We start from the raw sequence: 15,971 nt of genomic DNA on the forward strand, positions 1-15,971 counted from the left end.
AAAATTCAAACAAATTTCTGAGTAAGTTCTGAAGAACCTAACCCACATTTAAAGTCATTTTCCTCTCATGGTTGGAAATGGAAGGGAAGGAAATTGTTCAACTTAAAATGTCAACCTCTCAAGGCCAAAGCTCAGAGTCTTAGACTCCATTGTCTGAAACCATCTTGACCATTTTATTTTGATCCTAAAATTAAGTATTTTTTTCTTCCTGGTAAAACAAGAACCAGCTTTTTCCTCTCAGCACACCTGAGGTAAAGTGCTGGCTAGACTTCCCAATTTCCAAAAAAAAAGGATGTAATCTTCCATTTCCTAGTCTGATCACTAACAAAGATTAGCCCTCAGTCAATTCAGAATACCCCTACAGAGGATCACACCCTAGGCCCTCATCACAGACTCAAACTATAGAATGTCTGCTGTCTAGCTTTTATCCAAAGCTGAGCCAAGGGAAGTGTTATCTGGAAAGTGTTGCCTGAAGGATATGCAGTCTTCTCAATGAGAATTCAAACTTCTTTAGTAATGAAAACTTTTTCCTCTAAAGCAAAGCTCCAGTCTATAAAACAGATAATAACAAGGTAATTTGGTGGCTAGGCTCTTCCTGAACTATACCCCACTCATCCTTCTCTCCACTGCCTAAGGCACCTTCACAGACCTTTCGTGGCTAAGAGCAATCTGAAAGCCACTTGCCCCAGAGCCCAGGATCAATCCTTAGAACAAGTCAGCATCAGAAGGAATGCTCAGGGTGATACCTAACAGAAGGGCACAGGGACAGCTGAGGCTGCATTTACAGACACTTCTGAAGGCCCTGTCTACTAGGTCACCTACTGCCCCCAGCACTGCCCCCAGCGGAGACCCACATGAGAAATTTCTTTTAGTGCTAAATGGCATGAAATGCTTTGCTTTCTCAGAGGAACTTTGCTTTTCTCAGAGGATCTGCTTTGAATAATAAGAATGAAGAAATCATCTATCTATCTACATTGTTTATTTGGCTATTCCCCACCCAACTTCTCATCCGGAAAGTATTTAAAGCAGCAAGCTTGCTACATAACAATGTCTCCTCTCACTTTGCACACCAGGAAGTTCAAAGCAAATGTGTATCACTCATGATTTATATATCTGTATGTGTGTAAAAACCCAGAATTGACTTCCCGTACTAATTTATTATTTTCTTGATTTTTAATTTATATTGATTTATTTAACAAATACTTATCAAGTACCTGCTTTTTAAAACAATATCCATAACAAATTGATCTCACAGAGTACTATTATTTTATTTCTATCACAAAATTAGGCAAAAAATTTGGGGCATCTGGGTGGCTCAGTCAGTTAAGCATCTGACTCTTGATTTCGGCTGAGGTCATGGTCTCACAGTTTGTGACTTTGAGCCCCACACTGAGTTCTGCACTGACAGTGGGGAGCCTGACTGGGATTCTCTCTCTCTACCTCTCACTCTCTCTCTGCCCCCCGCCCCTGCCCCTGCTTGGTGCTCATGCACACTCTCATGCCCATGATCTCTCTCTCTCTCAATATAAATAAATAAACATTAAAAACAATAGGCAAAAATTTTAATAAAACTTAATTTTGATAAAAATTGTATTTATTTATTTTTAACTGTATTTTCCTCTAACCTTGTGTTATTAACACTTTCAGACATTCAAAAAAAGTTGAAAGAATGATACATAAGCACACGCATGTCCTTCACTTAGAATCTGCAATTATTGATATTTTGTCATGTTTGGGGTGCCTGGGTGGCTCAGTCAGTTAAGCCTCTGACTCTTGGTTTTGATTCAGGTCATGATCTCACAGCTTTGTGAGTCCAAGCCCTGCATCAGGCTCTGCGCTGGCAGCATGGAGCCTGCTTGGGATTCTCTCTCCTTTCTCTACCCCTTTCCTGCTTGCGCTCTCTCTCAAATAAATAAACTTAAGGGAAAACATTTTTTGTCATGTTTGCCTTATCTCTAGATAGGCACACACTTACACATTCCTATTGCTGAACCACTTAAGAGTAAGTCGTGATCATCAGGATACTCCAGCTCTAAATACTCTCATATTCATTTCCAAAAAATAAGGACATTCTTCCATTAATCACAGAACCATTACCATACATATGAAAATTAACAATAATTCCATCATGTCATATAATTTCTAGTCCATATTAAAATTTTACCCAACTGTCCTAAGAGTCTTTTAGAGGTTTCTATTGAACTAGTATCCAATCAAGGTTCACACACTGCATTTGGTTGTTATTTCTCTTAGATTTTTTTTTTAATTTTAATGTTTATTTACTTTTGATAGAGCACAAGCAGTGGAAGGACAGAGAGAGAGAGAGAGAGAGAGGAAGAGAGAGACACAGAATCTGAAGCAGGCTCCAGGCTCTGAGATGTCAGTGCAGAGCCCGACGTGGGGTTCAAACCCACAAACTGAGAGATCATGACCTGAGCTGAAGTCAGACAGTTAACCAACTGAGCCACCCAGGCGCCCCTCTTAGATTTTAATCTAGAACAGCTCTTCACCACATACATTATTTTTTAAAGAATCTACAGATTCAAGTTAAAGACTATTCCTCAAAATGTGGTCCAAGTGCCACCTGTTTCAGAATCACCTGGAAACTTATTTTAAAAGCAGATTCCAGGCCCCATCCCAGGTTTACTGAATAAGAATACCAGGTGAGTCATCGACATACTCAAATTTGGCAACAGTTGCTCTAAGACTTGTGAAGTGATCGATAATCAGTATCAATCGAATGTGCAGACATTGGTTAGTAAATGCACCTGGTTGTTCAAGCTGAGGTGGTCTAACTCCATGAAACGAGTTGCTCATTTTCCTTTTCTTCATTTTTTCACTTGTCTTCTGATTTAAGGCTTGAATCATAAAATACTCCAACTAAAACATGAATCAAATTTTAAGTAAAGCGTCAACAAAATTATGTATCTGACATGATTATTTGTACCCCAAATCACATTTGCCAAATGTTCAAATGCTGGTACCATCTACAAGTACGCTGTAGCAAACACTTATAAACAAGTTTTTTATTTAAAGACAAAAAATGTATCAAGTAGAACAGACTGTGCCTTGTCTAAGCATAAATAAACTACCCATTCAAGAAGGAACTGTTCATTCTCTTGAATAATCAAGAAAGCCCAGCAGTACAACTGTGGGACTGTCAATAACTGTCTCGTGGGCAACCACAGCAGTTAATACTAGAGACATTCAAAGCAGGGCAGATCTGGCTCTATGTCACAGATGCTCATATCAGCTAGGGATGTTTTCATATGTTCTATTCTTTTCTTGAATAAATTACTTTGAAATACATCCTTTATATGGGAAATTACAAATCCTAAGCATATACACACGCACAGCTCCAGGCCTATGCCTTGACACTGTGAGACTTGGGGCAAAAATACAAACAGAGATCCATGTACCACATACACAAATATTTAAACGTCATAAATAAAGAACTATTACGTAGAAAATATTCTATCCTACTTTGACAGAAGTATCATCATAAAAGCCGAGAAGGCCAGGTTTAGATTTAAATTCTCAGACGACTCAGAGCTTCATGTAGCACAAGGCACTGTCCTGTAACTCCTGGGCCCGGAGGCTGTCCTTTCTTCTTACCCACTGCTCCATCCTTGGAGCATCCTTACCCACTGCACAGGCCTTGGAAACAGACTGAGTGCACTGCTAAGAGAATTCTGGGGTCCTCGGTTTTGGAACATGGTCACAACACTGTATAACAGAACCTTCTGCTCTGTGTTGATGGAAATGCTCTGTAATATCTGTGTTATTCAACAGAGTAGCCACTAGCCACATGTAGCTACTGAGGACCTGAAATGTGGACGGTATACCTGAGGAACTTAATTTTCTTTAATTAATTTAAATATAAATAGCCACATGTGGCTAGTGGCTACCATATTGGATGGTGCAGGTCTAAAAGGGGCTACTAGCTGCAGGTGGGCAAATGCGCTTGGCTCCATCATCTCATGCCATATGTGGGAGCAGGGATGGGGTGCAACTGGAGGAGGGTCAGATGGGGCTCCCTAAAGCTCAAGGGCATGTACTCTTCTTCCCAGGTTTTCATCCTCAACTCTCAAACACAAGAGTTTTTCTTTTTTTTTTCTTTTTTAATATAATTTATTATCAAGTTAGCTAACATATAGTGTATACAGTGTGCTCTTGGTTTTGGAGGTAGATTCCCGTCATTCATCGCTTACATACAACACACAGTGCTCATCCCAACAAGTGCCCTCCTCAATGCCCATCACCCACTTACCCCTCCTTCCTGCCCCCCCCATCAACCCTCAGTTTGTTCTCTGTATTTAAGAGTCTTTTATGGTTTGCTTCCCTCTCTGTTTGAAAGTATTTTTTCAAACACAAGATTTCACTCTGACATTATCATCTCCATCTATATTCCTGCAAATGCCACTATTTCTTACACTCAAGATCGCAGCTATACTTCACTACTCAAGAATCTGAAAAGGGTCACTCTGATCTTATTTCCATATTCTCACTAAGTCTTAGGGAAAAAATAAACTGTCATGTCTTTTCTCCCAACCTTGACCACATCTTCAATCCTTATCATGCCTCCAACCCTAATTGCAACACTAGGTGTTAGGAACAAAGACAAACAAGGAGGAGGAAGAGAAAGAGAGCAGAGAACATGGGAGGTGGCAGGTGGGAAGTATGACCATGAGAATTTCAGGTTCGGGAGATGGAGCAGAACACAAGGAGACCTACATACCCCAAGAGAACCAGGCCCCCCCTCTCCAACAAAAGAAACCAAACTATCATTTTCCCCCAGTTTCCTAGGTATTTCAGGGAAATACAAGATTCTTAGACTAAGACTTTTTTTAATCCACTACAATATTAGATTTGAGTCCTGTCTATCTTTCTAACCCTTTCTACTTTTTATTTGTCACTGTAAATAAATTTAAAAAGTTTCTCACAGTCATTGATAATATCAATATTATGAGTATATCTTTCTTAATGCAGCTATATTATTGTTTCTCTACATTACTGAGTTAAAAATAGCCACTTACACGTGATAGAAATGAGGACCATTTATATTTGGTTCCAAGTTTAACATTGGTTGTTATTTGGAGTTTAGTAACTTCACAACAAATGAAATTTCTACAGTCATCTGTGGAGACCTCAACATTTGGACACAAATCTACATAATGAATAATCCGGCATACTGGAAAGAGTACTTGATGAAGAGCTGGAGAACTAACAGAGAAGTCTAAAGTGCTTCTGCTCAATGAAGGGTTTACACTGGTTTAAACCTCTTATCCGTGTTTACCAAACTTGTCTGCTGAAAGGAGTCACCTGTTGGGGAGTTGAAATGATAGTTTCAAAGGCAGTTTTAAATGGCATGACTCCACAGTATTCTCCAAGCACCATGCAGTCCTAATATTGTAGGGTAGATTCTGTGGGCTAAGAAGGGCCTCCAAATGCCTGCAAGACCCAACAAATGCCATTGCAACAGAGCAAACAAATCCCAACTTCTCACATATCCAACAACAAGCTATTTGTAGAAGTAGTTTCTATGGATATTTTTGAGCTGCATCACTTAGGAGTATATGAAATATTGCCGAAGCACACACAGAGGAAGAAAAATCATTCTTTTCAAATAGTAGATAGAAATAAAAACCTTTCAGAGCCCAATGATCAGGTTATGAGGCTCACTGAACTGTGTGAAGATTACTAATAAAATTGACGTAACAGGCTTGTGTGAGTAAACATGCTTTTGATATATACAACAAAAATCAATAAAGTGTCACCAAGTGGAAAATTCCAAAATATTTTATTAGATGATAGAAAATGTTTAATTTGGAGAGAAAAATAAAATTGTAATTTGACTCTGACAAAACCTTTCTTCTACTCTCATTTTATTTCTCGAAGTTAAAAACCAATCATGTTTTTAAAACTAAAGTTCTAACTGAGGTTCTAGAAAATACCTTCCCAGCCAACCTGACAAAGGACCTTAATTTACATAACAGGGATTACCACTTACCACTCCTCCAAAATACTTTCCTATGTAGAAGTCATCAAGGCTGTGTAGTTCAAGATAGGTGGCTCCTAGTTCTTTAGCAAGTTGGATCCCTTCGGTTGTACTGACACAGCTCCCTCTGTCTGAGGTACACAGTGGGCATGTACAAGGTAATTCTTCTGAGAAAATAAATACAAGTAACAGAGCTTTGAAATTAAATAGGAAAAAATATACATAGACAATCTGAACATTAAACAACAAAGTAAGAGCTCATACGAGAACCACAGTTCAGGGACAGTTAGTACACCCACCATCTATCCACTAGATTCTGAATAAAAAGCATCAATGTTAATACAAAGCTCCCCAAAGTAAACAAGCTTTAAGTGCAAGAAGAAGAAACCATATTTTAGAAAAGAATTTAAAAATAAGTGAATATACATTACCAAGGCTATTATAGTAATTAAGCCAATCAGCTAGTAATGGAGGACATGTTTCCTTTTATACAATCCTAACATCCTGAGTATCAGTACAAATTTAACAATTTAATTGCCATGGGTTGGGTCTTTGTTCTTTTCTTTCTTTCTTTTTTTTTCTTTTTTTTTTTTTTTTTTTTTTTTGGTGATAAACTTGAAATATATTCACCAAGTTGACTAGATCTGAATCTTCAAGGCTACAAAACTGCCACTCTCTTTGGAGATTTCACATAAAGTACATTCTTATTAATCCAAACATCTTAATTATTAGACTCTAAAGTATTCAACTACAAAGACCAAATTCAATCACTTATCTTTCTCTTCAAGATTAAAAAGTCATAAACTAAAAGAATAAAAATGTTTTTATTAAGAATGTGAACTATCCCAAGAGTCATGGTTGTACCATGTACAGATCTATGACTGGGAAGGGGGTAGATCAAGCATCTATAAGAATACTTCTTAGTAAAGCTAAAAATGTATGTTCATCTGTGAATTCATAAGCTAGCTTTGTTTTGTTTCATGACACATCAGATATGTCATTGTATAAAAGACAGCCAAGTCAAAGGGGGATAAATCCATTTCTAGAAATGCATTTTGTTATAGATTAGCTTCCCTAGAGAATCAGACTCTGAGATGGAGACTGGTGTGCAGGAGGTTTATTGGGGAGGGAGGTGCTCTTGGGAGCAAACGGTTTCAGGGGTGAGGGAAATGGGGCTGGGCAGAGAAAAAATTTGAACTGCAATATAGCTACAACAAAGATCTCAGCAGATCCTACTGGGAAGTCTGGAGCTCAGATGGCCCTTTAGAATGAATGGTTCCTCATTTGGGGGAAAGAGAACTGGGCCTTTGTGTCCCTGTATCAAATAAGATAATGAATAATTAGATGAGGGCTGCCATGGGTGAGGCAGAACCTTGGGTAGGCAGCTTCTACCAGCACAAGGTAATTCCCAGTCCCTAGGAGGAGATTCAGCTGTGAATCAGCAGCCAGCAGTTCAGTACCTGAGGGAGGAAGGATGGTGGCCCTCAAAGGGCATTTGGGCAACTTACCACAGCATACACAGCAAAGTCCTTACCAAGCACCTGCATACAGATAGAGCATGTATATATACATATGGAGTATACTCTAAGGAGGTTTAGTGCATGTGCCTGCTATGTACTTAACTATGTAATAATTTCAGCTTCACTGAAAGCATTTTAGAGCTCAGAGACCAGGAATTTACATCCTCCTTCAGGAGAGGAGGAAAGTGAGGGTCAGGGAAGATGAGTGCCCTGGACAAGTCTCCTGGTGTGTCAGAAATGGAAAACAATGATACAACTGTTATTTGCTCTATCTGGTAAGTAAAGTGAAACAAAAGATAGGATAAAAATTTAGTCTGAGTGAAGAATTACTGAGTAAAGATACAGTGATTTAAAAGTTAAGTGTGGGTTCTCAAAATTAAGCCATGATTTCTGAATTTTCGCTTTACTTTTAGTAAAAGATCATTTTAGTTCTGGAGCACATAAAGTTTTTATACAGAATTTAGCCTATCTTGAAAAATAACACAATGGTATTTCACATTCTTTACAAAGATTGATAAACAGTGCCTTTGATTTTCTGAAGACAGAAGCCTTCTTATGTCTACAAAGCTCTCCTTATGTTGATGGAATGGGGTGAGTAGGCAGACCATCTTATTAAACTGTATTTCTGAACAAAAATAAAGCCAAGTGCTTCAAGTGGAAAATTAAGTGAATGTAATGTAAAAAATTTTTAACAAGTAATCTTGATTTGAAGGAAAATACAACTAATTCCAGGTTTAACCCAGCTGAGAAAGGTTTTCCGCTGTGTGTAGCCATTACCCTTACTGACACACATGCCTAGAAAACCCCTCTTCACATCTAATCTTCACAATCTCCGTGTGTCACAGAACACCTCTTTTTGTTCATATGCACCCGGAAGGAAAAAAATGTCTCATTGTTATGTGTTGGATATAGCAGGAAAGCCAGTAAAACATTTATGGAATAAATAAACCTATATTAAGCATTTCATTAGGAACAATCAGAGGACCCAAATAATTTTAAATTGTGGTGTTTTTTTCAGATCACTCTGTAAGCCTACCTCAGGGTCACAGGGACTCTGTGAATCAGTGTTAGACTTCTCATTAACACTGTAGTCTTTTTTACTTCTCTTACATGATAATCTTTTAAGGTGTTATCAGAAATGTCTATTTTTTAAAGCAAACACAAAGTAACTCTGGAATTCAAATGAACTGTGTCTCTTTCAAAGCAGCAGCTTTCAGAATCTGAAGGTTGATTCTCACAACGTTGCCAGTGCCTGAAAGCTTTAGAAAGAACTTTTAAGAACTCTAGCTTAGCGATGTACTCAGCTCTATCAGAACTTCAAAATGAAAAGAAGACAGGATGCCCATTTGGGGGAGCTCAAGGCTATGAATACCCTGAGGCATGTTCAGAAAAAAAAATTCTCTTTCAGAGATAGATTCAATATTTAGTAAAAAGCCAAAATTTTTTTCAAATCCAAATGTGATGAAGACATACATAGATAGTCAAGCTTGTCAAAACACGTGTAACAAAGGAAAATAGTAAGACTGATTGTTTTTGCTGAACTATTTCTAAAAAGAACTCAAGAGAGGAATTACCAGAACACCAACACAGCTACATGTATCGCAAGGGACTCGGGGAGGGAAACAATACACGTCCTTGGGTTGAATATCAGATTTACCTTGGTAATTAATTACTTTGCAATCACATGTCTGTGAAATTAATTTCATCTTAAGACCACTCATTCACTAACTGAACAAATGTTTACTGAACACCTACCATATATCAAACAAGAAATATAAAGATACACAGACAAAAGCTCAGAGTCAACTGGGCCAACAGAGACAGGACTGCACAGAATTATAATATAATAAATATAATAAATACTAAAATAAAGGTGTACAAAATCACCATGGGAACATAAGAGAGGAAATTAACTCTGCCTGAGGGATTGTGGAAGGCTTCACAAAGGAGGCACTGGTTTACTAGACAAGGATGAATTTGCCATACAGATAACAGGAATTGTGCAGAAGGGCACTCCAGTCAGGGGTGGGGAGCATATGCAAGGTCTGGATGTGAGGAAAAAACACAACATGTTAGCTTCCAGTTTCAAAATGGAAAGCTAAGCTCACATTGCAATCTCCTTTCCCAGAGAAATCACAGAAATGATTAAATAAAGGGGAGGGAGAGGAGAGGGGGAGGGAGCGAGAAAGGAGGGAAGGAACAAAGGAAGGGGTTGGGGAAGGATGAAGGGAGATGTGCATATACAGCCACACTCAAAAATTAAGAGGAGAGAATCTTATCAGCCCAGAAACTGGGAGCACCTGAAAGGCTGAAGGCAGATAGCATATGACCAAAGAGGGAAGCTGAGGCTCAGGGGACAGGTGGGAAGTCTTGCACTGGAGAACATTAAGAGTACTCAGTGCTCACTGATGGGGGCACAACAAGGCGGCCCAAGGGCAACTGAGTGGAGATTAGTTGGAGACCTCAGTGGAAGCAGCTAGGCTTGCAGATCTCATATGAGCTCTCACTCCTACCCTGACCCCAGAGAGCAACTGGACAGAGGAGGAGAAAGGCATTAATCCAACAGAGAATCTAAACTGCAAAATGAGGCAAATTAAGAATTATCCAGGGGCGCTTGGGTTGCTCAGGTGGTTGAGCACCCGACTCTTGATTTTGGCTCAGGCCATCATCCCAGGGTCATGGGATCAAGCCCCCAGTCGGACTCCATGCTGAGTATGGAGACTGCTTGTGATTCTCTCTCGCTCTTCCTCTGCCCCTCCCCTGCTCATGTGTGTGCACACACATATCAGCCCACTCTCAAAGTCAATAAATAAAGTTAAAAAAAAGAAAAAAACTATCCAAAGTTTAAAAAGCATCCATACCATGAAATAAAATCTCATCAGATGAAAGGACTTAGAATGCCTCCCCCCTCAAAACAAGACTTAATAGAGCAATCAAAACAAAATCTTAAAGTAAATATAATTAATTGAGAGAGGTTTTCTTCTTAAAGTATTTACATTCTTAACACATGAAAATCAACCAATTAGAGAACTTGGATGTGAGAAACTGTTGAAATAAAAAAAATTAAAAAAAAAGTAATAATGTAAAAGAGCAGGAGAGACCCAGTAGAAGTAATTTGTGAGCTAGGAAAAAAGACCAAAGAATTCTCCCATAATACAACACAGAGACATAAAGGGTTCAGAAATACAAAAGAAAGATAAAAGTAACAGAGGAGACATCCAGAAGTCTCATCATCAGTCTAATAAGAGAACAAAAAGAACAGAATAAAGAAAATGTAGGGAAGGTGGTATCTGAAGAAATCATGAAGTTGAGACTTTCCCAGATCTAAAGAAAGACCTTAAGTTCATCAAGTAGTTCTGTGCAACAGGTACATAAGACACAAAAGATTACACTCTACAAGGCTGAAGAAGCAGTCAGGAGCTATATCATGAAGGATCTTGCATTTTAGATAAGACTTTACAAGAGAAAATTATTGAAGTGAGATCCAAATACTGGATGAAAATAATGGAATCAGTAGGAACCCATGATTAAAAGAAATACATGGTTCTATCCAACGAAAGGGTCTTGATGCAATGACACTTAAAGTTATGAGCACCCCTAAAGTCCAGATCTTGGTTTCTAAATATCATTGCTCACCAAATGGAACCCGGGCTCCCTGAAGAAATGACTGATTGCCAGGGCTGGAGCAGGCAGAATAAGGTGAGCCTAGAACATCTTATGTCAGAAAATAAGGAAGGACTCAAACATTAATCAGAACTAGCTTGAAAAGCCTTCATGCAAATTTGGGGTAATACAAACAACAGAAAGAATACGAAGAAAACATTATAAAATATGTAATTTAAAAAACAAAGCCATGAATCATAATGATTCTAAAAAATGTGGGAGCAGAGAGAAGGGAAAGCTCTATTTAGAGAAGAATACCAACTAATAAGTGTAGGAGGAATGACAGAAAATCACTATTTTGCAATCACAATGATCACAACTGAAGGAATTATGCGAAATAATGGGCTCAGATTCTCTAAAAATGTCAATGTTATGAAAGATAAAAAAAAAAGGATGGGGAACTGTTCTGGATTTAAAAAGACTAGACAGACATAACAATTAAATGCAATGAGTAGTCCTTAATGACATTCTGGATTAAAAAAAAAACAAAACAGCTTTGGAACAACTGGGAAAATGTGAATATGGATTGTATTTAAAATAATAATACAATAGATAATAGTATGTCACATTTCTTGAATGATGGTTGCATTATGGTTGATAGAAGAATGGCACTGTCTTACATAACACATGCTGAACTAATTAGGATTGAAGAAATCCCATAATTTTATAATTTACTCCCAAATGAAAGAGAAAGAGAGAGGATGTGTGTGCATGTGTGTATTTGTAATCTCTGGGATTCACTGTTCTATTCTGGTCAATTTTCTTAGGTTTGAAATTTTGCAAATAAAAGGAAAAAAGAAGAGAGTTTCTAAGGAACATTAAAGCAATGACTATCATGATCTGACTTGTATTCTAGGATGATTATTCTGAGAGGATTTATTTCAGGAAGAAGCAAGGCAAGAACAGAAGGACCAGAGGCCAATTTACCATAAAGCCAATGAACCCTTATCTTGTGGGTCCCTTCCAAAGCCCTGGGAGAAACCTAAGCAATAGATGGTTAACATCATCATTTGCTTTTGTAAAATTTGCAAAATAAGATATTCTAACTATGCTTGGTTAAGACCACTGTCTCTTTTCCATTCCAACTCCCTTCACCTTCCGTCAGGCAGCTCTGAAGTAATGACAGGCATTTTGGGGATCCTGCTAATGGGACTTGAAATTTAGGTTTAGTGGGATATTATCTGTGGTTTGTAGTCACTTCCTTGTACAGTTAAATGTTTGAGAACTGTCTTGGTACACGAATAGCCTTCCGGAATGCTTCTGTCACCCAATGTGCAGACTTTTTTGGTGTCTTGAAGACAAAGATGCCAAGCTGAAAGAGGAACACAACACAAACTATAATGCCCAGCACCAAAAAGATGTGAAGAGCAAAGAAATAGCTGGAAGAAAAACTAATTCTCATATTCTTCTCTACATAGAAAATAACAAAAGCAGTTACCTTAGGAAAAAGTGATCAAAGACTGCACAGCCAAAAAACATAAGGAAAATTAAAGAATGTCAAGCTGTTAAATAGTAGACATGTTTTTTAAATGTCTGTGGTATTTGACAGCTTTTTAGATTTGCAACTCACCATGCTTCCTTTTCTCATTCTAAATATTCATGAGTGTGCATGTGTGTATCTGTAATGTTGTAGTTTTTTTCCCAACAAGGACCTCTGAAATTATTTAAGTTTCAGGTCCTACAAAATCAGGAACTACCCCTTGAGACCAAAAAGAAGGCCACTATGACAGATAATTACATGACTAAGATCTGAAATCCAATGAAGAAAAAGAGAACGCGTGGAGTTTGAGGTTTATTTGAAATGTAAAACCAAAAGGGCTTCTTAGTCAACTGGATATGGGAAATGGGAGGAAAGCTGGGTTGGATGATTCTAGTTTGGGTGAATGAATGGGTTTGACATCATTCACCAAGGCAGCGAACTCAGCAGAAAGAGGAAGATTCTGTGGAGATACTGGCCAGGAGAGAAACTAGAGCCAGAGAAACAGACTGGGTATTCATCAGGGTCTATACAGGGAAAGGTAAAGCAACAGATTAACAAATTCAAGGTCACAGTAAACAGCAAGAAGTGAAGCCAAAGGATGAAACCCTGGGAAACAACTAGTGGTGTGTTGGTTCAATATGTGTATGGGGGTGGGGGGTGGTGTTGACCAGTAAGAAGACAGAGAATTAAAACAACCAAGAAACAAAGAATAGCTTTTTTAATTGAAGGGAGAGATGTGTTTGAATAACTTCAAAGGATGAATTGTTATTAAAATATAAATCAAATTAAAGGGTAAATGTAAATGGATGTCAAATTTGTCAATAAGCATTTAACTGGTAACCATGGGCGAGAACAAACGCAGTATAATTGCGAAAGTCAAAGTCAGACTGTAGTGGACTGAAGAATAAATGGGAAGTCAGGAAGTGGACTCAGGAAGTGTGGATGACTCTTTCAAGAATTGAGGCCTGCAATAAAAAGAAACTTAGGGAAGTAGAGGGGATGTGCGGTCAAGGAAGGGTCAAGCCTACTTTGTGTCTTCTAAATGCTAAACATACACCTACCCTACCACTATGACCCCAAATCCTACTCCTAGGAAACTTAAGCATCATTAAAAGGAGAGTGAATAAATAAATCACAGCACATTCACACAAGTGAAAATATACACCAAAATAACAAAATATAGTTAAGTGCAACATGGATATATGCCCAGAATATTAAGCTAACTGAAATTAGACACAAAGTACTACATACGGAATAATTCCTTTTGTATGAAGTTCTAGAATAAGTAGAACTAATCTATATTGTTAGAAGTCAGAATAGCAGTTATCTCCAGGGAGGGGTGCTATTAACTAGGAAGAGGCATAAGAGAGCCCTCCAAAGTGAGGCAAATGTTCTCAATCTTGACCTGTGAGGCGGCTGCATAGATACATGTACATGTAGGAAGGCATTAAGTTGCACTCTGGGATTAGGGAACTTTACATCCCTTACTTTGCTCTACCTTAATGAAAAGGAAAAATAATCAATGAATAAAATTTTAAAGCCAGCCTCACTGAGGAAATACCACTAAGATGGAACTATCAAAATACCACCAAATCAAAGTGAATTCCAAGCTGGCCCTAGGAGATCTGACAATGATATGCATAGCAGCGAATGCTGGCACTGGCTGAACAAAAGAATCCAGCAGCCTTGGAGTCAACGCTTCCTCTCCCTCAGGCGGTGTTGCCAGTGGATTCAGTTTGCTCCTTACTAGCTACCTGAAAACCCTGCACCTAAGCCCAATTCCTTCTGCGGACAAATCTATCCTTCCCACTGGATAGACCTTCAGAATGTCAGAAAGAATCTTCCGGGGCTCAGCGCCAGCCTCATACCTTTCCCGTATCAAAAGAACACAAGTACTGACTTCCTTCACTACTGTAGAACAATTTAGAAGACAAATCTGTACCATCAGAATCACAGCAGTAGTCCGTGACACTTTACTTTGATATCTCACTATCATACCATGTGATGAAGAGATTAACGGCTGACATTTGAATGCAGTGATTTTATTCCCAAAAAAAGCCCCATATTAATCATGAATAAACTTAGCACTATTTAAAATTATCATGGTACCTGCATTCTCATCATAAAAAAAATTAAATACTTACCATTTTGTCTGGTGCCAACAGCAGCAATGATTACTGGAACTGAATTTAATGCCCTTTTAATCACTGGAATATAATTATCCTTTACTTCGTGGAATGAAAACTTGTCATTTACGTTGTATTTGATCACAATGATGTCAGCACTCCCAATTAGATTTCTAGAGGTATACCAATCACTGTCAAAAATGTCCTAAACCAAAATGCAAAGAGCACTCTTTAGTCTACTTGTCTTCAAATGAATCATGAAATAAAATGTAACACACTAAATTTTTTCCTATAATTTTTGTAATTCATAAAAAGAATTTATTTTTAAATAAGTAACTATCTAAAATTAAAAATGTTTAAAGCCTACCAACTCTTCAATTTTTATGTATTCATTTAGCCTATTCAGCAGTGTAGTTGTTGTACTCTGAGACAGATCTAGGGAATCACTGTCTGTGTGATGAAATACGCAATTTCTTTCAATATGTGCACTTAAAAATAAGCACTTTGTTTTAAAATTATGCCATATTTTTATCACCTAATAAATTTGAAAATGTTAACACTACGGCAGTAGATGCCAGAGCATCAGTATGAGTAAAGAAGCTTCAGAGGATTTTCTGTGACCCAATTAGACACTGCAGGAGTGTTCAAGTGGTTTAAATGGCAATGCATTGTGAATTCTGTGGAGTTCCATGTATTTTATACATATTTTCAAAATTTATACATACCTTTCAACTTAATCCATCCTTTGGACGGTACAGTATATATATATAATGTATGTGTGTATATAGGGATGTATGACTTATAAAAAGATACTATGTATTATAAAGTGTCAACATGGTAAAGAATAGATTTTCAATTCCTGTTTTTAGCTTATATAAATTAAAAATTCAGGATAAACCTTTCAATCTTGAAATTTTTACTTTTGGACTACAGTTAATAATTACCACTATATAGAATCAGGGCCAAAAGTAATTTATTATGAACTCTACTCCTTAAAAGCTTTGATACTTCAAAAGTATTTTTCAAAGGCTTTATGTGAATAGTAGCATAAGAAAAATATGTTTATATATCTTAATACCACAGCTAAGTATGCATTAGTAGCTTTTTTCCTCATATTCTAGTTAACTATTAATCATTATTTGTCCTTTCCTGTGGCCTTTAGTATGTATTTCCAGGATATAACA

The 15,971-nt window shown here is 37.6% G+C and overlaps 1 protein-coding gene across 1 annotated transcript in view; it reads right to left on the reverse strand.

Moving 5' to 3' along the window:
• RHOBTB3 (Rho related BTB domain containing 3) overlaps positions 1–15,971 on the reverse strand; it is a 58,302-nt gene that overhangs the window by 33,636 nt on the left and 8,695 nt on the right. The window contains exons 4-6 of the mRNA XM_086716218.1: positions 14,806–14,992; positions 6,011–6,165; positions 2,769–2,880 (exon numbers count right to left, since the gene is read on the reverse strand). Of these exons, the coding sequence (XP_086572344.1) occupies positions 2,769–2,880; positions 6,011–6,165; positions 14,806–14,992 (454 nt within the window). The remainder of the gene's footprint in view (positions 1–2,768; positions 2,881–6,010; positions 6,166–14,805; positions 14,993–15,971) is intronic.

This window comes from Puma concolor, chromosome A1 (assembly GCF_028749965.1).
Source record: "Puma concolor isolate L17-30 chromosome A1, mPumCon1.1.hap2, whole genome shotgun sequence".
In the NCBI taxonomy this organism is placed as follows: domain Eukaryota; kingdom Metazoa; phylum Chordata; class Mammalia; order Carnivora; family Felidae; genus Puma; species Puma concolor.